The sequence below is a fragment of the Falco peregrinus genome, chromosome Z, assembly GCF_023634155.1.
Source record: "Falco peregrinus isolate bFalPer1 chromosome Z, bFalPer1.pri, whole genome shotgun sequence".
Classification (NCBI taxonomy): domain Eukaryota; kingdom Metazoa; phylum Chordata; class Aves; order Falconiformes; family Falconidae; genus Falco; species Falco peregrinus.
Window position 1 is genome coordinate 85,414,315 of NC_073739.1, and position 24,692 is coordinate 85,439,006.

Here is a 24,692-nt window from a genome sequence, read left to right on the forward strand (position 1 = left end):
GCCTTCTAGTGGCAGACTGCCAAGATGCCCCAAAACTGATGTCTTGTTCACGGCATTCAAACTGTCGTACCACTCTGTGGACCCTGTTTTGGTAGGCATAGGCTGGAGTGCACTGGGGACTCTTTCTCTTCCAGCCTGCTGCCAGTGGGCCAAAGCAGTAGTGGGCCAATTAGGAATCACTGGAGCATTTGGAAGTACAGTGTTGTGCACAGTATTCCCAGGTTGGACAATAGGTTCAAATTCAATGGGTTCGGAGGCTTTCCTAGCAGAAGCCACCTAGCCAGGGAGTTTTTCCAGTGGTGCAGTGTGGTTCCTGTCTTGCAGCCATTAGCATGTGAAGTTGACCTCTGCCTTGGAGTGTCTAGGAAACGTTTTTGATCAGTAGATATGACAGTAAATCACAGAATACCTCTGCTTCAGTGGGGAGGAAGAGAAGGGTCTTCAGAAGGATAGAGAATCTTATTTGGCCAGTTTTAATTTTTTATATTGTTGTGTTATTTCTGAGTGAAGCTCCATCCATTCAGAAGCTGTATACCGAAATGGTCTGAGTGGTGTTTCACACTCTGTAACACAAGGAAACCCATAATTTCTCATTTGTTCCACTCTCCTCTTGCAACCCAAAGCTTTCTGCAGTAAGTGGTGATGAATGTGGTTTTTCAAAGTGATCTGTTACTGACATGATCCCTGGCTGAACAATAAATTTAGTATTTCAGCATGGGTTTTGTTGTTGTATTTACCGCTTATTGCAATGATGAAATTCCAGGATAAAAGTAGTGGAGTGATATCTTTAGCATACTCTTGACATCTGGATAAATGAATTGAGGGAAAAAGTGTGATGTTAAATAAATTACATCTAATATAAGTGTAAAATATTCTTCAGGTTTTTTCTTTCTCCACACTTGCTGATACTATAAATTACTTAGTGTGGAACAAACAATATTATTAATAAATTATAGAAAACAAACAACATTAATATGCAATATTAATATACAATGTTAATAAACAGTATTTGCATCTTACCTTTTGTTCCTCCAATGTGTTAAAATACTGTGTTTCTACATAAACTATGTGATGGGCACTATATCTGCTCCAAATTGTAAGTCAGGAGATCTTGGGCGTTTCAGACTAATTTCTCTGTACTGAATCCTCTGTTGTAAGTTTTTAGGTATCGGAGAAATGTTCATATTTACCTGTTACCTGGGTCGTTACTGACAATAGAGCTTTGCTGAGCTGAGACATTGTGCTATTCATTTTTGGATTTCTGGATAATAAAAAGTTGTTTCCACTCGATACGGGCAAGCTGTGACTATGTGCATTCAAAGTGTAAAAAAGACAAAAATTGACTCTTACCAGTTTTAAGGGACATATAAGCTACTTCAAATAAACTAAGAGATTTCAGAATATCAGCTTAAAAAAATAAATATGTGCTTTTGTTTTAATATCCAGTTTTCAAAACATCAAATATATGGGGTGATTCTTTGACCTTTTCCTGCTGGTTTATGCCATTTTCTGGTATTCTGAGTGATCAGACTTCCAACCCTAAGATCTTTCCAGGTGCCAAGAATACCTTTTTATTTGGGGTAAACCCTCAGGATTTTTAAGGGTCTCAGAACACAGCAGATTAACTACTGCATGGTGTAATTCTAACTGTTCTTTTTTATTAATAAGATTAATAATAATCACTTGTTTGAAATAATTGCTTTTGGAGTGATTTACCTATTTATTGTGCACTTACTGCTTGAGGTACCAATATACAGTATGCTGTACAAATTCTTAAATGTTTATTTTTCCAGAAATGTTAAGCATAAATGAGAAAGACTACCTGGGAAAGGTAACAAGGGTCAATCATGATCCCATTAAGGAAAAACCAGTTGTGTGTGTGTTTGGGGCTTTGGTTTTTTTTTTAAAGAGAAAGCAAGATCGAATCCATTTTACAGTCATATAAGCATTAAGGATTCATCTTAATGCTTTTAAATAGTATTTTTGGTGCCATGACAAAAACAAAGAACTACTTAAATTGCATTTCACACTGCATTTAAACAATGGAAACATGTTGAAAGATTATTTAATGGCTGCAGTAAAGTCAGAGTGAAATTATTTTGGTTTTTTTAATTTTTCATGTCTCCACAAGAAAAAGACCATGCAAAAATATTTCCACCTTCCACTCTCACCTACATCCAGTCATGAATCCATTTCAAAACCAGCCTATACCTTCCCTCCCCCAAAATCCCAGTCCTCACCCAGAAACTGAACTTGAAGCAAAGCTTTCCAATTTGTGATTCAGCCTTCAGGGTCCTGTGGAAATTGAGATCATTCCTTTGCTTCCAAGAAATGACCCGTCACTTGTTTAGCTAGTTGGTTTACTAGGTCTAGCCTTTCATCTTGAAGGAACAGTAGAGCAGAGGAAAGTGAGGATGTAGTTGGAAAATATGAAGGAGTCCAGGAAGCCTTCCCCCTCCGCCCCCCCAGCTCTTCCCAAACCCTGTTTAAAGTAATATTGTGTATGGTGTCAAACCCCAGGGAATTAAGGATCCTTAATTCTCAAAAAATTAATTGTCAAAAAAATTGCAGAGAATTAAGGAATCTCACTTAAATACTTAGCAGTTATTTGTTAGAGCCAGACTGGTACCTGTCATAGTATCATTTTTCCGGCCTGTTCCTGTACATTAGTTTAATTCACAACTGTTTTACGGCCATTTCATCTGAAGGCTGAATAACTTAGGTTGCAGTCATCGGCCAGGCGATCGGGAGCATGGATGGCTCTTATCTGTACTCCTGCTTGATGGCTGATGCACTTCAATGCTTTTGTGTCTGGTAGTACTTGGTACCGTCAGAGGCTTGGTCTCTTTGGGTGTTTGTGCACATACCCTATCTGGTGCAAAATCAAAGGAGTCTGATGGCAACCAGTCAGTAGCAGAAAAGAATATTGACGCCTTACTGACTACTGTGATGGTCAGCAGCTGGGTGGCTTATGGATTAACACCAAGCATGGCAATCTTCTAGCTTAGCGTCAAATCCTTGCTTACCTATCCAGTATGTTAGCAGGAAAGAGAAGTGCAGGGTTCAAATAGAAATGTCCTTCAAAACCCTGAATGACAGAGGTTGTGAGAACCTTTGTCGAACCTTGAGTTGTCCGTGCGTGGAATTGTCCTGAGAGGCCTTTTGGGTATCTGGAAATCCATGTAAATATTACAGAGACCTGTGGCATTTGTTAAGGGCTGTTTACATATGCCAGAAACCAATTTCCAGCTCTGCAGAATAATGTAATTCTACCAACCTCTACTGTGTCATCTTTTTTTTTTTTTTTTTTTGAACTTCTAAAATTGTTCTGTTATGTTGCTGTTACTTAAAAATGTGATCTAACTCACAGGCAGTTGCATTGAGTGAGTATTCAGATAAATATTACACAGTGACTTGTACTTGATTCAAAAGAACGTTAATTTGTTTATGAAATGCTTTCAGTTTCTGGATTAAAGTCATTATGAAAATGTGTATTTTCATTATAAGTTATTTACAAAATAGTTTTGATATAGTTTGATAACTGTTAAGAATTAATTTCATTCATGTTGGGCTGAAAAGATAATTTCTACCCATGGACATTCCCCTGCCTAGTCAACTCTGCTGTGTAGTTACATTGTTCCCTGTGCTTTTTGGAAGGCAAATGCTGTTCGTTGTTAATGTCATAACTTTACTGGAGCCCCTTAACTTGTTCTTAGGTTCATTTTTGAAAATTCTTTTAATTTTGTGTTGTTTTGAGTAGCACCGAACATGTTTAGCAGCTGTGCAAATCTATATTCTGTGGTAACACTAGTGATTTTTAAGTCAGTTATCATATGGCATGCTCATTATTTCCTAATAAGACACATGGATGGCAGCAACACATTTCAAATTTTTTGTCTGTGTTAAAAATTGCTTTTGCTCTTTTCTGTTCCTAAAAGCAGAAAAAAAATCAAATGAGGGTAAGTAGAGGACCAGAAGAACTGGGTCGAAAGTTTTCATACCTTTTAAGTTACACACTGAGAAATGAGGAAATTTTGGCTGCTGTACTTCATGAGTGGTGAGCTTTAGATGAACCTATGGCATACATATGTAGATAGCATGTCTTTAAGTTTCTTTTTGGTTTAAATAATACTGGAATATCAAACTGCTGAACAGCTGGAATAATCTGTATTTATGATTCTTTCTCTGATAGGCAGTTCCGTATTCCAGGGAGTTCAAACAGAAATATGACTATTTCCGGAAGAAGTTAAAGAAACCAGTGAGTAGAAACGTGCTGCTTCATGTTGGAATCAATTACACTATGTCTGGGAGAAACACTACTATTCCAAGCATAGATGCAGAATGGGGTTGTATCTTGCTCTAACGTACTTGCCCATTTTTCTTGATTGTGCTACGACTGAAGAGGTTAAGTAGGAACCAAACAAATTAAGAGAAGTTTGAATTTGATGAATTTCTCAACAAAAACATTTACAGATCTTTAAGACTTACATTTTTCTACTTGAACGCAAAATGAGAATGATGAAGGCAGCAAGGAGGTAGCAGTGATTCACCCGTTCTCATTGCAACCGAGACTAATTGGTATGTTAGTTTACAAATAGGCTTGAGAATTTATATTTCTCCTTCATCTGCGACAGTGGACTTTGAAAGGCAGAGCTGGAACAAGCTGGCAGAGCCCACAGTTGTGCTGGATCTGGCACAAGCTTCTAGTGTTCTTGTTGTGTGAAAAAAAGTATTTTCATTAACATCTTTAATGTAAGAGAGTGTTTAGTATTGGCTTGCATGTGATACTAACTCATAATTTAACAGTAAATAGCCTTAGCAACACCAATTATCGTTTGAAGGGGGACTTGCCACTGTCTTTACCTGTTTATTGATAGCTTCTTGACTTCTCGCCTTGAGTTTGGCCAGTGATTGTATACAATAAGCACTTCAGTTGTCAGGAAAAAAAAGCAAACCTTCCGAAACAGTTGTTTTAAGTCAGTTTTATCAGGAAAACTATACCTGGCTGTGTGTGTCATGTTTTTGTGTTCATCCAGTTGTTGTCTTAAAAATTCTTAATTTGTTTCAGTTCTGTCTTTTCTGAATTTAGCTCCCTGGGCTAAATCATAATGGGTGTTGGCTCCCTCCTGTTTAAACAGAGCTTCTGAAACATTTTGGTGGCCTGATTCTCATTTGTTTACATCTTTGCAGTTTGCTTCTGTTGTCTGTATGCGACCAGATGTGTTCTTGTGAAACTGTTCCAGCCTTTATAGATACCTGAGTAAAGTGGTTGCATAAATCCTGTGCACTTGTTTCTATTTTAAGCTAAAATGCCCTTAAAATAGAGCATAGTCACATCATTAGCACTTTCTTTGGTTTGTTTGTTTTCTTTCGTTGTTTTGTCAAATATCATAGAAACCTCAGAACCACCACTACACCAGAGCTTACCTAGTTCACCATATACTATCAACCTAGTAGACTTGGAGAGCACTGGAAAACAAAAATAAGGGGAAACTTTCTACATCATATGATTTATCTGTCATTACCACTGGTCAACAATTTGCTTGAAGACTTACTTATTGAGACTAACAAGTATAATATAATCTTCTTTCACGTAGGCTGATATACCGAACAGATTTGAAATGAAACTACACAGAAATAATATTTTTGAGGAGTCCTACAGAAGAATCATGTCTGTGAAGAGACCTGATGTACTAAAAGCCAGGCTCTGGATTGAATTTGAGTCAGAAAAAGGACTTGACTATGGAGGGGTGGCCAGAGAATGGTTTTTTCTCTTGTCCAAGGAGATGTTTAACCCTTATTATGGTCTCTTTGAATATTCAGCCACGTAAGTGTCCATTAAAATGCTTCCATTCATAAGGGGATATATGTTAGATTTTGCATGAGAGCAAAGTTACACTGGAAAGTAGTTAGATCATCCTTCGTGGTGCATCACTATGCACACTTACAGTCAAATCTCTCTGTTCTGTATTATCGTTTCTTCCTTGCTTTTCAGACAAACTTTCAGCTTGTCATTGAAATCTCATAAACCATTTTCATTATTAAGACAGTATTCGATGTTGCCCTGCTTGCAGCAAAACTGCCATTTTTGAGGCTGGTAATAGTGGAAAGAGCAATGTCAGATGAAAGACTTTTTATGCTCTCCCATTACATTGTGAAACACCTGCTGTCCAGAATTACAGTGCTCCTTCATAATTAGCTCATAAAACAGCTTCTCATTTACATTTCAGCAGTCACACAACAGTGGCTTTACATAAGTTTAAATTTGTATTTGTCCAGTTTTAAAATCTTTGAGCAATCCATTAGTTTAAATGAGAGAGCAAGTCTTTTTCTTACAGTATATTTGTTGTAATATGCTGTATGTAGTTCCACATTGTCTACTTAGCTACACTGAGGATGGATTTCTTAATTGCAGGCAGTAGTTGTGATGGTTTTATGTCAGTATCTTCTGAAATAACTGTTGAATAGATTGTAAAGCAGATGAACAAAGACTGCATAATGAGAGTTTTATCACATATGTGTCTCAGAGAAGACACATTCTGCCATTGAAGGGAAACACAACACTGACTAGTACAGAATGTCTGTGATAATAGAGTTTGCTGGATAAAAATTTGTTTTGAAATATTTCCACTTATGGGATATAGGTCACTGTAGGTATTTAAAATAGAATGTTATTTCATTTTACGTTCAGAAGGTAAAAATTTTAAGAAATATATTAAAAAAAGTCTACTTAAAACCCCTGTATCTTTCTTCACAGATTAAGAACATGCAGCAAATTAAAAATACTACCTTTACACTAATGTCTTATTGTGACACACACATTCACACAAGTCTTAATGTTCTATTACCCAGTTAAAAGCTCTTAGACCTTTGACAACTGTTTTCAATATCCTGGTGGTTAAGCGTATTTCAGAGACATTCTCTAGTGTGTGCAGTTTAAGGTGCTAGTAAGAAAATATGCTTTATCCTAGGACAGTCAGACCATGGGCCTATACTTAATTCCTCTTCAGTACATTCAGATATTTCAAGAACTAAAAGCAACTACTGCAAAAAAGAATCCTAAAATTGTAAGCCCTGAAATTTGGCTGGAAAGAGTGAATAATCAAACCTGGCAGAAGAGATAGCTTAGGTGAAATTCTCATTCCACTGAAGCTGGTGGCGGAATTTTACTGTTTTTCAATGACACTAGGCTTTTATCCTTCAAACAGGTTAGCACAGCCCTTACACTTGCCACAGGTGGAATCCTGTTGATCATAACATGACAGTTTGACTTAGGTCAGCCTACCCACAAACTGCGAGATACTTCTGTTGAGGAACACATGGAGAAATTACGTTGTACACTTGCAAAAATGAACAGGAAATGGCCCTAGGCTCAAATTATTTATTATTATATCTGATTGGCAGGTTATTTAAAGACTTGGTTACTTAGATTTTTTTTCTTTCCTCAAAAAAGGGACAACTATACACTTCAGATTAATCCTAATTCAGGTCTTTGTAACGAAGATCATCTGTCATATTTCACATTTATTGGTCGGGTCGCTGGTCTGGCAGTATATCATGGGAAGCTATTGGATGGTGAGTTATTACAGTTATTACTCTATGGCTGTGCTACTGTTGCTGGATTTTTATGAAATGAAATGCATCAATAATTCATATGCTTTAGAGGGTTTGTATTTCTGGAGACAAAGTCTGGGAGAAAGTAATGGAACTGGAACTGTTGGAAATTGCATTCCTGATGTGAATGGTGATTCAGGAATTATAGTGCCTTTCTTAACAAATATGTTTCATATGACATTTTGCTCCTTTCTCCACTCATGTTAAAACTACAGAATCAGCATTGCTAAATAATCACTATTTCTAAAGGAAAATGCTAAATTTATATCAGCCATTTCCATGCAAATCTGCAGCCAAAGCAGTTGTGTGGGTGTCAATTGCAGCGTATTTTGATCTGTGAAATTGTTACTGAATGATTTAATGAGAACATGTGATTTCTGCTGAACTGAAATCCCACAATAACTAAGCAAGCCAACATTATAAACTGACCAAATCTTATTTAGCAGTGGTGCATCACATTAGAAGAAGCAGCTCACTGTCCTGTTTTCACTGTCTGACATTTTTTAAATGGTGATTTTAGATGGCTTAGAGTACCTTGAGCTCCATTTTGTGTCTCTCTGCCATTAATGTTATGGTGTCTAATGGCATAATTATTGTAATTGAAAAATTGGACTTTATGTGCCTAGATAAAAAATGAGCCTGCTGTGTTAACTTGAGCAGTTACAGCACTGTTACTTTCAGGAGGTTTCTTCCTTGCTGGCACACTAGGAAATACCATCACACATTGTCCTTCAGCAGCCATATCTTTATGGAGGGTGAAAATGCACAACAGTGGAGGTAACATCTCCCCCCTCTCTGCCCCCCCCCCCTCTGCCCCCCCCCCCCTCTGCCCCCCCCTCTCTGCCCCCCCCCTCAGGCTTCTTCATCAGACCTTTTTACAAGATGATGCTGGGGAAACCAATAACTCTGAAAGACATGGAGTCAGTGGTAAGATAATACTTAAATTGTATCAGCATTAGCAATTACATGGGGTTTTCCTCCAGGGAAATTTTTGAGCTATCAATTCCAGTAAACCGCATAGTGGAAAACACAAGATCATAGTTGCAGTAACTTTAGAAAGGTGTGTACATACTTCTGAAGTAGAACAAATTTTCCCGGCTAGAATGTGGTTTCAGTACCAGTGTACTAACAGAGGCAAGAGGGACAAGGGAGAAAAGGTGTGAATAGGCCAATAAGAAACGCAACAGAAAATGTCTTCATTATACTCACAGATTTTCCACTGGGTCAGCTTTCTCCGTGTTAAAAGGAGTACCACCACCAAGCCCTTCAGCCACCTTGTCATGCTGTGGAGCAAGAAGAGGGAGGGTGCAAGGGCTTAGTTCTGGCCTGATGACACGGGAAGTTGCCCACAGTGCTGGAAGGAGGAAGGGCTGCTGAATGATAAAACAATTTTCTCTGAAATACACCTAATGAATGCAGCACAGCTTATGCCGTAATACCTATTTCGGTTTTGTTCCCTGCACTTTCACACCTTCAGCATTAATTGCAATCAAGTACTTCTGTGTTTGGCACTCCCTGGGAGAAAAGTTAATAATGTCTTAATTTTGTATTGTGAAATTAAGAACAACAGTGAATAGGATGCCACAGATGCCAAGTTTAGGTGTGTAGCATACCGGTTTTGAAATACAGTACATTGCAGGTGTGTACAATGGCTAGATACAAGTGGTTTACATTCCATTAGCAGGATGATACTTGGTTTTGTCTTTCTAACCTTTTGAGGTCTTTGCAGTTTTTCCACTGCTGTGGACTTTGGAGAACCTTGGAGCTTTTTTTTCCCCTTCCTAAAGCGTTCCTCTGTTACGCAGAGTAGTTTATCTGGGTAAGATTGCTGCAGGTTGCCTCTGCAGGGGCGGGGCTGGCTGTGAGCCTGGCCACTCGCATCCTGTGCTGCACTAAGACGGTCTCCAACAGCAGAGGCAGCTGACGCTCAAGCCCAGCACAGAGGGAAGATTAAAGATGAGATGGCTTGAGCTCAGCTACAAGCTAAAACCAACCTCATGAGAGACGTACGTAGAAGGCTCTTAAAAGGAAGTTCAGGGTAGTGTATTCCTCCAGTAGTTGGGAAACCTTTTCCTTTTAGCTCTGCAATATCTGTGCTTGCTCTTGTCAAGTGTGCTCTGTGTAAGAGTAACATGCAGTTTATTCTTTCTTATGTTGTAGAGTTTTACAGATTTTCAGTTACTGACATAAATGCTAGTTCAACTGCTTAATGTCTCCTCCAGCTCCCACTGTATCATAGTCACCAGATTTTGGCAGGTCATTCTTCTCATGGAGCGTACATGAGTAAATAATGTTTTAACTTTATTATTAAATCAAGTATTTTTTTTGCACTCTTGCTTGGAAATACTTAATGATAGCTATACATTTTGTTTCTGTCTTTTTTTTTTCTTGGGTCAGTCTTTAATTATGAAGCTGATATTACATGATGAAGATACAAACCTTTCAGGAAACTAGAGTGGTCTTTTGTTCAGCAAAATTTAATGCTTTCTGTAACAACAATGAAGCCAGTTATGGTGTTATACATTACTGATGTAATGAAGTGCCATATAAATTGTGTCAACTAGAATGTACAGTTTTACCAAAGTATTTTCTACCCAATTAATGTCACACCACTATACATGTTTACCTAATAGATATGCAGTCAATTTATTGTGTTATATAATAATGCAATTACAAGTCAATTAAGAAAAGTTACATGAATCTGAAAATACAGCATCTAAGAAAAATAGATATGAATAAAGTAATCCATCTTGCCTTGCTTTACAGTAGCTGTGCAAATAAATGAGTTCTCATCTTCCCAGTCCCTTTGGATTTCTAATTTCAGATGTTTTTATTTGTTCAGTTTGAAGTTAAGCTATATATTTAATGTTTATATTTTCAAACTTTGTTGAATCTGCTGTAGGACAGTGAATACTACAACTCTTTGAAGTGGATCCTGGAAAACGACCCTACAGAGTTGGATCTCATGTTTTGTATAGATGAGGAAAACTTCGGACAGGTGTGTAAAGGTTATCCCAATAGTCCGTCTTGCCTTCTTATTTTTGGTTATTGCCAGAAAGTAATGAAATACTGAGCAGTATCTCATGGTTGTGAACTTGATCAGGGCTACTGAATGTTAGTGATCAGTACAGGCAGACTATGAATATTGATCTCTCTTTCTTCCTGAACTGTGTTAAAACTGGGGCTGCCAAAGAAGGAAAATATGTGCTTGTCAGTGAGCAGTGACATCTTTGTGAAAGGCAGTATGTGAAGCTGGGTTGAATACTTGCAATGAGGAGTAATAACAGTGTTACACAGTCATCTTCAAAAACAGTCTCAGCCTGGGACTGTTTTGGCTGTTATAGGTTGAAGATGTTCTCAAAGGACAAAGTAAGTGGTAGAATGCTAATCAGTGAAGTGCTTTGTTTATAGTGTCTTTCATATAATGCAGGCAGATGACACCACCAAAAGAAAGCATGCCTATTTTCAGAAGTTGCACAATCTGTGGATAACTTTCTCCGTTACAAGTGAAAAATGTTAGTTACATTTTTAACAATTTGAGAATTAAGTAGGTGGGAGTAAAATTCATCAGCTGAAGTTGTACCTCATTTTATCGGTAGAAGCTGTAACAACAGCTTATAGTACACTTTGCGATACAGCCTGTCTTTACAGAGAATCCTATTAAAACAAACCTCAGGGATCTGTGTCAGCTTCTTCATGGAGAAAACTTGCGTGCAGATAAATGTCTTGTACATAAGTATACGTGTTAAATTTTATTTGAGGACTTAAAGACAAATGAGTTTATTTACCTGAGCTTGGAACTTCCTTGCCTATCATGACTGGGTTTTTTTAATTTGTTTACAAGCTATGGATCTGAACCATTGTGTAATGCATGCACAAATGTAGTGACTAAAACATACTGGTTTTGTACAATATTGGGACTTAAAAATACCTACCTGTATCTCTTTAATTTGGTTCTAGGCTTTCATGACCTTTCTTAGTGTTTCCACTTCATTTAACTCTTAGACCTAGGTATCTTGGCTCCAGGCACCACTGGTATTGTGGACCACAGTGCCTTTTTAAAAAGCTGACTTCCAAATTTCAACACACATACACACAGAGTGTACTGTCAGGAACATTCTGATAGACTTCTCAGTGCTCATTACTTTTTTCCTGAAGCAACATAAGGTTATCAGTTACACGGAAAACTAGGGAGAACATTAAAGCCACAGGATTAAAGGTTTTTGTAATACACTGGGTGGTTTGTTGGTAATTTTCGTTATCTTCTGTTCTGTAATGATTTAGCTTCAAGTTATTCATAGCCTTCCACTGCCAGCTTTCACTTCTGCTGGCAGAAGTTTGTTCTCTGACTCAAAGCGTAAATAACTTACTTGGAGATACTTTCTGCTCTTCTCCGAACTCTGTAATACCTCTAATAGCTAATTCTGGCATTGCCAGCAAGCTTGCGTTTTGTTTACTTTACGATAGATGCATCTGATTCCAGAAGAAAATAATAGTGTTTCCGTCACACTACCAGTGAGATGCAAAATAAGCAGGACAGATGTTACTGAAGACAAGCCTGAGTAGGCTCAGTAGTACAAGGATATGCTATAGTGAGGAGGAATTTCTCTAGCTAGAGACTGTAACATCTCCTCAGTCCAAATGCACACAAGACTCTCTCCAGCAGTTCAGAAGTGCCAGCAAATACTGACTGCATTGGCTGTTTCTGCCGGTGCCACACTAGCTGTTGCCAGCACTCTGGGGACTGCTCAAAGTCAAGGGACCCCAACTCACTGTTGGGAATCGTTTTGCCTCATCTACAGTTAAACTACTGGAGCTGTATAGAAGTGCACTTGGGAACCTGAGCAGGAGATGGTACCGCTTCCACCAGGACATTGTGTCTGTGCCAGGGAAATGTTTGCATTGCTATAAGCTTCTGTATTTATTTATACTTCATTTATCACCAAAACCTTTTCTGGAGCTAAAGAATCACAAGAAACCTTTCATAAATCTTACCTTCTTAATACCCTTCCTTACTTAATAACCAAAAATACGGTTTCGGTAGTTTTCACAAGTCTGAGAAATACACAGGAGACATTTTCAACGTCTGAAGGATGGAGAGTGATCTTCAAAAAGCAGAGCAAGAAAAGGTCTGTATTTCTCATAAGTTCTTAGGGGCTCTGGAATACTGATTTCATTTCTTAAAGAGAAGGTATCTTTGGGTGGGCAGGAAGAAACAGGTACCAAGAAGCCTTCTGTTTGTGCTCTCATGTCTGGGATATTCCTGACTTTATCCTATTTAAATTTAGCAGTATAGCAAGCCTTTTCTTTACTAGTTCTGCACTGTCTGGAATAAACTAAGGTTTCAGAGGTGTGTAGGTTCCCTATTAATTAGTTATCCGTAATAGTATAGTCATCTTTTTGTTTCTGTACAATAATAGGTACATTTATTCAAACAGACGTATTGTACTGTTTTTCTCCTTGTTGAAGCATTTGGTGTTAATCCAGTCCTGAAAAGAGCTATCCAGTGTCCTCCTTTCACAGCTCTGTTTATTTGCTAATGAATTTACTGTCTTATTCAACCACATCATCTGATTTAATTATTAAAGATTAATAACAGCTTTAAGAAAAGGCTTGGTTGAGCGTGGGTGCGCAGAGTCACCTCTTGGTTGCTTCCACTGGAACCACACTCTTGAGCTGATGAAGCAAGTTGACAGGAGCAATGTAATGAGTTACAAGCAGCGAAGTACTTGACTTCCCTTCTCTCCTGCCCAGACGGGACACGCTCACAAGCACATGTGCTTTACAGGGAGGTAACCCAGGCAGTGTGCAAACACCAGCGGCTGCAGTCAGGAAAATGCTGCTTTGTAGCTGCAGCTCTGGAGCGTAGGGTTTGGCAGCAATTTTGTGTTCAGCACTAACTGCTAAAAGCCACCAACTCTTAGCTTTCGTGGTACCTACCCAGCATTAATTCTGTGCGTTCCTGCTGATAAATCACTTTCTTCACAAATAACTAACGTTATTTGGACTTGCTGTAGTTTCTTGTGAACTGTAAATGAATTTGGTTTTTTCAATCTTACACTCCATGGTGACACTGTTCTTACGAAATCTGTGCTTAACCATTTCTGTAATCTGTTTTTATACTTTACTTTTTTGACCCTTTTATGAGCAGTTTCTCTGTGGATTCCCCACCCCCGCAAACACCCAAGCATTCTGAAAAATCAGAACACGTTTTTCTACCCTTGTTACAAGGGAACATGTTTTCTTTACCCAAATGAACCAGCTGTTTGGGACTAAGAGTTTGCTTTGGAATTATTTGCTCACTTGCTAATGAATATGATCAAAAATTCATATTTACAAGTGATCATATAATAATTTGTTCCTAATGATGCCATCTTTAAATGTGGAATGTTTTGATGTCTCATTAGCTTTTACAGCGTGATAATTTTCTGATACTACTTGTAAAATGCTGCTCAGGGAGAGCAAATTTTGTGAGAAATATGTCCTGAAATAATGTCGTGTTGTGGTTTGTTTTATTTCTTTCAAAATCCAGACATACCAAGTCGACCTGAAGCCAAATGGGTCAGAAATCATGGTAACGAATGAAAACAAAAGGGAATACATTGAGTATGTATACATTTATGCAATTTATCCTGAGTGTAAGAAAGCACAGTTGTACTTGTCTTATAATCTACCCCACTGCAATTACTGTGGTTGGTACTATGCTAGATCATCAGAGATCCTTTTAAAAGAAGATTGTATCGTTAACATTGTTTATACCCTGATCCTCAGCAAGTTTGAATTTTAACCTTTATAGTGCTGTGAATTACACTGATCGGGGCAGTCTGTGGCATAGTAGGGAACCTATTTTCTCCATAGGTAGGCACGAGGAACATTCAAGGAGGGATGGGATTCCTCTGAATGAGAAGTATCTGCATCTGAATTACTCAGAAGAAATGGCCTCTCTTGGATGCAGTATACTTTGTAATTTTATTTTCATTTTAAAGTAGACATACCAATTTTGCCCACTTTCAAGCCTGCCTCTGTCTGTTGCCTTAGTGCCTGGGGCAACTAGCTTTGCTTTGCAGATCTCCAGAGTAGCGATGAATTTCTGCCCTAGGATTTGCAGGGTTTCCCAATTAACTACTAGGTCGCAGAATACAAATGAGTGCAGATTGAACACTAAACTGGATCTAGAACAAAGAATGAAAATAGGGTGTCTGTATAATTTATCAAGTTTGTATTTGCTTGCCGTCATGGTCTTCATTCAGGGAAGAACCTGGGAAGCCTGTAAATGTTTAAGCGTTCCTCTAAGAGGAGAACTTTGTAGTTGTTTGTTAATCTCATTTGCAGTGCTATGCTACAGTGATTTGGCTGTAATGGTGGAACAATAAGAGATTTTTACTTTTATGGGGTTTTTTTTTTGCATTACTTCGTGTGTAATATATTTGCACCATCAGCTCTTTATTTTTTCAGGTGCATCTTTTTCAGGTTTGAGATGCAAAATATTAGACATTACAAACTTTATTTTAATCTCTGTCATAGTGCAGAAATTAAAAGCACTTTGTAAGTATGCAGGCCAGAATTCAGAACTGAGTGAGGTTTACATCTGGATAATTGTTTCATGGCTGGTCGCACTGTTTTTGTAACTTTAGAGTCAAGACTTATATGCTCTCATTTCGAGGTGATTAATGCAACTTAAAATGTTTCAAATATTTTTCCCTTTAATTCCATTACAATAGAACTATTCTGGTTGTACTTTAAAAACAAAACAAAAAGCCAGCAACAACACCTCCCCTGCCCCCAAACGGCAGGTGTAGTCACAAATGGGAGTTTATTTTTGCCTCTGTGTCTTTACATAACATTCAAGCCATGCATTCACATGCATATGTAGTGCTTATGGGATATCAGGTAGATCATGAAGAACCATTGTCTAATAGAAGACCTGGTGGTTGGTTTGCATTATTTTATAATGAAATACTTACTGCAGAAAAGAAGGAAAATAGATAAACTGTCTGAATTTAAGCATCATGAGAAAATCACACTAGGAATTTTCTAGTAATCATCAAATGTGTAGTATCTGGTGCTGTAACACTTCCTTTGAAAATTCAGTTTATTTAACGCTGGCCAATATAACGGCAAAATAGAGTAAAGTAAATTGACTGCTTGGGTTTCCTGAAACCCCACCTAGGAAATGTGCTTCTGCAGAGCCTGGCTCAGAGCGTGCCCTCCAGCGCAGCCATCACCCCGTCACCCTTCTCTGCTGCTTACACAGACCAGATCCATCATTGCAGTGTTGATATCAAGAGCTGGCCAGATCTTTAAATTACGTTCAACATTAAGGTTTCTAAGTTTTTCTGCCTACCAGAATGTAAAATAATAAATTTAGCTCCTACTTGCTGGCATTTTTAATTAGTGCCTCTTCAAAGGTGAGAAAATATTATAATTGCTATATTTATGCAAATTAGGAGTGAAACATGCTTCAGTAGGAAAGGCATTGGATTTCTAAAGCATTATTTTTTTCCTTTGATAGTACAGGTCTTATCTGTTTATTTATAGGTAGGCTGGTTTATGTGACTACATCTGTTCTCAAATTTTGTGGACTTCATTGGGAATTGTTAATTACTCAGAGCTCTGGAAGAACAAATGGCTAGTCATTTAAGTACCTAAAGCTAACAGTAAATACATCATCCAGAGTCTGGATTACAGCCTCATTTAGAAAGAAATAAAAGCAAGGTGCAGAATTTGTAGGCTGTTTCAATCCAAGGCAAGCTTTTTTGCCATGTTCATCCTTGAGTTAATCTCTGTAAGAACAAAAAGGTTAATATCAGATGACATGACAGTGTCACATTAAAAATTGTTGGTGACGTTGAAAAGTTTTAGCTAGAAAACATGGGAAGTATATATGTAGGGTCTGTGCTGCACACTAATGTGAAAATACTTATGCAGTAACTTGTTTGTAGGCACTGGGGTTTTTGCAGCAATTCCATCAGTCACACAAAATAAATTTGAACAGTTAATAAGTTATTCAATTTCCTTAATATCAGAGTGTGTCTGGGAGATGGACGAAGCTGTGAGAAACTGAAACTACTAGGGTTACTAACATCTCTGAATGTTTAGTTTGCAGTCTTCTAATGAGTGTGCTTATGTGGTTTTGTTTATCTGCTACAGCCTGGTCATCCAGTGGAGGTTTGTGAACAGAGTTCAGAAACAAATGAATGCGTTTTTGGAGGTAAGGTTCTTTAGCTGCCTTTTTGTCCCAGAAAATATTTTTATTTTTTATGCAGACTTTTTGCACTTCAGTCAGTGTCTGTGTAAGGGAGTGGGGAGCTTTGCATAACCACAAGAGTTCTGGAATACTTAGGTTTTAGGAATTTACAGTTTTACCTTGTAGTAAAATAGATAATCTTTCCCTTATAAGGTTATTCTCTTTAAAGCTTAAATTATTTGAGCTTGAAGTAATTTAGCGATTGATTTTTTTAAATTAGGGACTTGTACTTCAGGTAACTGAGTCTTTCATTCTCAAAACCGTTCTCCTGTCATTTACTTTGGTTCCCTGAAGCCAAAGATCCTGTTAGATAAAAACTTAATTTTATGTGGTATGCGAACTTTAACTTTGCTTTCTTTCAGGGATTCACAGAACTTCTTCCTATTGATCTGATTAAAATTTTTGACGAAAACGAACTAGAGGTGAGTTTGTTTTATTGCTGATCTGTTGTCTCTGGACAGTCATGTTCACCACAGAAGGATGTGTTATGTTCTAGGCTGATCAGTCATCACTTAAAAAAGGTGAATTTGCAGACAAAGGTGCTTTGCCTGTAGTAGGACATGAGATTTTTCTCTCTGATGAATAAATCTCTTGTTCACATAAATTATGCGAAACAGTGAGGTGGTTGAGTAGGTAAGTAGCTTACCGAATTAATGCCATTGTGCCTATACCAGTCATATTTTTAGCAAAATAACATAAAAGGTGCTGTCACATGATGCATACATACATTGTAGTGTGTGGTATTTCTCCAGTAAAATGAAATGTTTTTGAGAATTCTCCTAAAGAGAAGCTCAAAGTCTCCTTTATGTTTGCATTTACATTTGCACAGCTTAGCTGTTCACAAGGTCAGACGACAGAGGGAAAGCATAACCCTGTTTTTCTGATGAAGTGCACACAATAACCCAATGCCATCTTCAATTAATGCCATAACAATTTACTTCCCTGTGCAGTTACTGATGTGTGGCCTTGGTGATGTTGATGTTAATGACTGGAGGCAACATACGATCTACAAAAATGGTTACTGCCCAAATCATCCCGTTATCCAGTGGTTTTGGAAGGTAAGATTGTTTTACCACATCTGGCTTCTCTGACTATTCCTAAAAGTGAAAGTTTCTGTACTGTTTTGTGGAGTCAGTTAGGGAATCTTTTTTTCTTCATGCAAACTACTGAAAAATACATTTGTGCATGTTGGAAATGACAACTGTGGTGCTCAAGAGAGACTGTACTAGAAATAGACCCAAGACACGAGGTTGAATCTTTGGTTTTAGGTGAGGGGCCTTGCACTATTTGTGAAGTAAAATAGTTTTATGAAAAGCATGTCTGTATGTCCCCAGAAAAACTACTAAAATGCTTCTTCCCATAATAGCTGTAGATTTTCCAAAGGGGGACGTCTTTTTCTTAAAAATACAGGAGTCTCGCAGCTTTGTGTATGCACTTCAAACTTTGCTTCCAGGTTTCTTACATCATCTCCGTGGCCACAGCTGGTCTACATGAGGAGCAGTACTTGTAGCCATCCAGGCTTGACTGGGAGGTCCTGCTGTAGCACAGTGCTGACCTTGTTCTCTGTGAGCCTTTTGCATCAGTCTCATCTCCAGGGCATGTTTGCGGTGGCAGTGCTCCCTTGTGCCTCTGCCTCGGGGCAGGTCCTGCAGCAGAACCAATCCAGAGCTGCTGGGAGCTGCCAGGGCAGTGTCACACTGCTGTGGCCCAGTGACAGCTGGGAAGGGATGCTCCCTAGTTCACCAGGGAAAACCTGCTGCGTGACCTGTATCACGTCTTTCAGAGTTACATGCCTATTACAGCCTAATACAAATAGATCCTTTACTCAGTTTTTAACAGTGACCTCTACGGCTGTGGCACTGAAAAGACAGTGACTCTGTGTGTTTGTCAACAGGCCGTTTTACTGATGGATGCTGAAAAACGGATTCGATTGCTGCAGTTTGTTACTGGGACATCACGCGTGCCTATGAATGGATTTGCTGAACTTTATGGTGAGCCTCCTTCCAGCTGCTTGCAGGTTATACTCACCACTGGCACAGCCACACAGCTTCTGTGTGTTCATTTAACCTGGGCACAACTGAAATGTAGCCGCAGCCAGCCTTTGGCAGACTGATGCACACAGGGGTTTGTACACTGTGGCTGCTGTGCAGATGCTCTCCTTAGCTCCCAGAGGAGAAGTTTAGGCTGACAACAGGAGTAATAATCATGGTAAGAAGAGCAGAACACATGTTTAGCCAAGCACTTTGATTATTAAATGTTAATGTCTGAACTTCTTTTGCTTTACACATACTCTACACAAAGGTGGTTAGATAAACAGAACAAGCTAACTAGCTGGGCCTGGAAATAACCACATTCCTGTTTGCTTTAATGTAGTTTTAATTAAGGGAGTTTGTACCAGGGGCGTAGTGCCAGTTGAAAAATCTAGCCTACAGTTTATGCAAATATTTAATGTTAAAAATAATAGTTAGGTGGTCTCTGTAGTGTCAAACAACTTACATTTCATATGATTCTTATTTTCAACCAGGTTCAAATGGTCCTCAGCTGTTTACAATAGAGCAATGGGGAAGTCCTGATAAACTGCCCAGAGCTCACACATGGTAAGTCATAAAGTCATAAAATCCCTAACTTTTTATAATTACTGCCAAGAAAGGGGGGGAACTGATGACCATGCTTCTCTCTAACAGACTTTAGCTTTGGATCACTATTCTGTAAAACACAAAACAAACGCCACAACAACAAACCAAAACACATTCCAAAATCAACCCATTCTCTTTACATTTCAGTTATCTGTTAGGTTTTGCAGGACCTTTTCACAACTTCCTTTCAGATGTTTCTTCTTTTGCCCCAGAGAGCAGAGTCTGTCCCATCACTTCCAAACACCTTTGCTGAGTCTTGGGAAAGCAGCCTTTGGCAAAGATGAAAAATTTTCAATCACCTAAATGGGATGGTGGGTTCTGTTGGCTTTTTTCCTTTCTCGAGTGTTTTTTAGCAAATTCCCACTTCCAGCTCTTAAAGGAAAGCAGGCACACAGTTACTTCTGAAAGCTAACTTTGGTCTGGGCAGGGGTGGTTTCACATGCTGCATGTGGGGAACATGAGCAGTAGTGGGGCTTGTCAAGGACATGGTGGAGGTTGCCCACATTTGGACAATACAACGCATTCTCTGTTAAGGCCCTCAAAGTATTTCACCTTTTCTCTTTCAGTAAAATCATATGCATTTTTCAATGGACTATTAAACAATTCTTCTCTTTCTAAATTTCAGCTTTAATCGCCTAGACTTACCTCTTTATGAATCTTTTGAAGATTTGAGAGAGAAGCTCCTCATGGCAGTTGAAAATGCTCAAGGATTTGAAGGAGTGGATTAAACATTGACCTTTTTCCCCCCCTTCAAGCAAGTTCTGCTTGGACTTTTGCATTGGCCTGATGGACTCCGAGTGACTATGGCAGAGCAGTTGCACAGCGTTGGTTCATGGAGCAAATCTCTTGAGGGTGCAGTTGCCAGAATACAGAAGTTTGAACTGTCATCTGTGGGTGGCTTTTCTGACATTTCCACAGCAGGTTATCAGCTGCATAACATGAACTGATCACATTTCAGCAGGACTTACTCTATTTATGTTATGCCTCTGTAGGCAAAGCCCTTAATAAATATTTTACATAATTTCTAATGACAATGAATGGAATTAATCATTTTACAGGTATAGTATGACAACTCATGTTTACTTTTTAATTGATTTAGAAATTTTCAGATTTTATTTCATTACAATTAAATATCATATACTTGGAGAAAGGAGCATTTTTCTTAATTTCATACCAGACTTGATGCCAGTGTCATTTTTTCAAAGCACATTTTAAGCCTTGTGTTCCCAAACCATTAAGGAAGTAGGAGACAGCTGTGTTGGAAACTTTCTCTACATGGGCTATATATTGAGAGCAACTCTTTTCATTGAGCACATAAATATTTTTCTGTATCCAGAAGTACAGACTGGATGTTGCATTTTTGTATAAATATTAGAATAGTTACAATTCAAGGGAGAATCATAACATACATAGCATGCCAAATCTCATGTTCAGTAAAGAAATTGCCTCATTACTGGTAATACTTACATGTACTATAAAGCATTTTGGGGTAGGGTTGGCATTAATCGTTTTAGGAGAATATGCTTAACCCTGTCATTATCTTTGTATAGTGATTCTTTTATTATCCTTTATTCTACTGTTTGCAACTGAGGCATTTTGAATGAAACCTGGCACTATGTGATTTGGCACTATGGAAAACAGATCTGTTTTGTCGCCTATTTGTATGCATTTGCTAATGATATCTAAATAACAATGTTTTTTTTGTTTGTTTCTATACTGCACCAACTCTAAAGGCACTTTATGTAACACACGGAAGTAAGTCATATCTGTTTTTTTATCATAAACATTAAGGTGATCATATTCCTTCTCACTGCACGTCTTTCTGGTGCAATATCTATCCATTGTGAATTTGGCTGCTGATGATGTATAAAAAAAACAAACAAACAAAACCACCAGATGTAGAGCTGAGCCTGCAGACATGTTCCTCAGCAATTGTTTTTGTGATTTATTTTTTACTTAATCACAAAGATTTATTTAATATACACTGCTATCTAATCAATTTTGTTACCTATGACATGTTGCATGCTTAAACTATAATGTCTGAGTTGCATCTCTTCTTGTGACGGATTAAAAGTGAAAGATTTGTATTTGATCCACTGAAGTTAAATGGTTACAGCACTACTACAGTAAGTCTGAAGGTACAGCTTCAGCAATTTAACATTCAGTTTTCTAAGTTTTGCCCATGTACTTACCTATAGAAAGGCTGTTTCCCCAAGAACCCATTTAATGCTTACAAAGCAGGGTGATGCCACATGCCAAAACGGTCTCACCCCATTGCCAACAGCTTGCATAGCTCTGCCCTTACCCTCAAGCACAAGTGCAGTCCGCAGCTGAGAACCAGCAGCTGTAACACAGCAATACTTCACCTGGAAAGGCTACTGGAAAGAAGCCTGAACACTAATAACATTCAGCAAATGGTTGTGTGCTAGCAAAAAGTCTGACAAGCTAACAGATGCATGAGGAATGTTATTTTCTTATTTGAACACAGGTTAAGATTCATTTTCTATTAAATATGTTTCCTGACTTTCCCTTCTGATCTGTTACGTTTGATGAGCAAGCTTGGCCATGAGGAAGCAGACTGCATGTGAGACAGAGGGATGCTGTTCTGATGATTTTGGCTGTGGCCAAGAGTGTGGGGCAGGTGGGGAGAACAAGGTAACTCCAGGTATTTCCACCAAGCTCCTGTATCTTAACATGAGCTCCCTTAAGGGAAGCGTCATACTCCAGAATTTGTTTTCTTTCTGCCTTAACCTGGAGGATTTCTGGTGTGGTTGGAGGCTCTGTTCATATCTGGTGCCATCTGTCAGAACATCTGTCTGCTCTCTGCTGCACTCTTAACATAAAGCCATAGTGCTGCTACTGAGAGCCTAAGCTAGGTTCCCAACTTTCCATCTAGGAGCTCCAGCTGAAGGAATCTTTCCAGGAAAAAAGGTAGCTAAACGTTATTTACTTTACTTAAAACATCTAAAGCACAAAACTACTACCACTCCAGTGGGACTCGTACCAGAGCATTGTGCCTTTCTTAACACCGTACACTGTCATATACTGACAACTTAGCCCATTCACCACAAAACGGCCCAAAGGTATTTTAAAAGGTTCTATTCAGCTATAGTTTTTTGGTTAATAAATGCTAACCATAAAGATGGTAGCTAAACCATTACTTGTTTGCTCTTAAGAAGCCTTAAGGGAAACAATTCATTAAAAAATTTAGTCACAAGACAGAGCACAGGGTCTGCAGCTGTCACTGCCTGTTCACATGAAGGTATATAGATCTGTGCTTGTAAGGCTGCAGCTAACATACACCATGCTGATACCATTAACTCCCACTTGCATGCCTAGCTGCTGGAAAACGCTGCTTTTTCTCTTTCAGTCCATAAGTAACAAAAAAACCCCAAAACCTCTGTTACCACAAGATTTATCTTTTCTCTCACCCCGACCCCTTTCTGAATTCCAAGCAAAAGGAGCACAAGTGCCATCCTAGCCTGACATGTGCTGATGAATCAGCAGCAGCTACCACCTGTCCTGCACCCCAAGGGATGCACCACAGTTGGCATGTGCTCAGCCCTGGCTGTCATGACCACAGCGTTCAGCAGTAATCTGTTCCTGATGCCTTGGGTGAGGCACTCTACGTGACCCTACCACACCAGGAATTGTGAAATACTTTTGTGATACTTGTGAAATAGGGAGCCAGAGAGGGGAAGCTAGATAGTTAAGATCACACTACAAAAAGTTAAAGATAAGTGATCATACTCATGTGATTACAAGGGCTGATTATCAGTACATGTAGAAGAAAAAAAAAAAGTAGATTACCAGATCGGACTTCTTAAAATGAACATTGATTTTCTTATCTTCTTAAATAAAAACTTTTGTCTGTAAAATTACAACAAAGAAAAACGCCTGCAGTCCTCACCCATCTGTTATGATGACACACTAAGTAACATGTATTTTAGCCATATTCCCGTTCTGTACTCATCGGGACTGTCACAGCACACCTGTTAGATACAGTCACTATCAGTGCAAACCGCATGCAGTTGTATGTCAGTCCATGCACACCACTAATGAGCTGTTTGTCCACATTTATCCTCCATTTACACACTGGGGTTTTTTTCCCTTTCCATATTATTTTCACGTAGACCTTGCTTTTTTTTGTCCCCTTAGTTTTTAGCGTGCAGCTGTAAAAATACACACACTATACATCAACGTACAATAGTACGTGTGTTGCATTTTTTATACTTTAATCCATTCTATCAGATTTAGAGAGGCTGGTGAGCCATCCATCTCCATAGCAGGTGTTACAACCATGCAATAGTGTACAGGTTATGATTCTCAAAACCCAAAGGGAAAACTCCAGAAAAAGTTGTTTCTACATTTTGTGTTTGTGAACATAAATTTTAAATCAAATTTAAAACTGGGATTATATTTCCAAACACACAAAAGCATCAGACGCTCCAGATTAAAAAAAAAAAAACACACAGCATGAATTTAAAATCGCTTTATATTAGAAGGCTATTCAAAATTATGCTAAACTACCTTACAATTTATTTTTAAAGTACTAATTATAAATAATGCTCATTTTCACAACTAATACAGCTATAAACTGTGGTTGGATTCAATATACTGTAGGGAAGGATTTGTTTATGGACAAAAGTAATTTTTTCCATTTATTGTCTGAGGAGCAGTGAAAGAAATTGTAGTTTGTTTTCCTGACAGCAAAAGCTCAGCGTGACAAAATGAAGTAGTTGTAATGAAGTGATGCAACTTAATTAAATATTTAATAAAGAATTATGGAAGGTACAGCATTTTATACTCCAAATATATTTTTGGTCTAACTGAAGCTTTGTTTTATTTTGTTAAAAAAAAACCCTGCAGTCAGGTCACAGTTTGCAGGAGGAATTTCACAACCTGAGACGTGGTTTGGGGAGCCTGTGTGCACTCATATCTGTACCCAATTTATTTTTTAGTGATTAAACACACAACCCACATATTTCAGCCTCTGTAAAAGTGGCTCCCAAATTTTCCCCCATGACTCTCCCTTGTTCATGGAACAGGAATGTGTGTAATGTTTTCAGCTGAATAAGAACGTAGCCCTGAGTGAAGTTTACAGTGGATGGTAGTCAGTGGTGCACCACCACCTTCAGAAGGCACCATTCAAGATAAATTTTGTCTGTAAGGATTTGAACAATTAATACAAGCTT

General features: G+C 38.3%; 1 protein-coding gene across 13 annotated transcripts in view; it reads left to right on the plus strand.

Annotated features, from left to right (window-relative positions):
- NEDD4L (NEDD4 like E3 ubiquitin protein ligase) overlaps positions 1-21,589 on the plus strand; it is a 180,086-nt gene extending 158,497 nt beyond the window's left edge. For all 13 annotated transcript variants that reach the window (XM_055790365.1, XM_055790367.1, XM_055790368.1 and 10 more), the window contains 12 exons: positions 4,193-4,258; positions 5,598-5,827; positions 7,454-7,575; positions 8,471-8,541; positions 10,517-10,612; positions 14,147-14,220; positions 16,765-16,825; positions 17,224-17,283; positions 17,812-17,919; positions 18,756-18,852; positions 19,386-19,458; positions 20,123-21,589. In XM_055790365.1, the coding sequence (XP_055646340.1) occupies positions 4,193-4,258; positions 5,598-5,827; positions 7,454-7,575; positions 8,471-8,541; positions 10,517-10,612; positions 14,147-14,220; positions 16,765-16,825; positions 17,224-17,283; positions 17,812-17,919; positions 18,756-18,852; positions 19,386-19,458; positions 20,123-20,225 (1,161 nt within the window). In that variant the 3' untranslated portion in view covers positions 20,226-21,589. The remainder of the gene's footprint in view (positions 1-4,192; positions 4,259-5,597; positions 5,828-7,453; positions 7,576-8,470; positions 8,542-10,516; positions 10,613-14,146; positions 14,221-16,764; positions 16,826-17,223; positions 17,284-17,811; positions 17,920-18,755; positions 18,853-19,385; positions 19,459-20,122) is intronic.
- Positions 21,590-24,692: the final 3,103 nt, after the last annotated feature.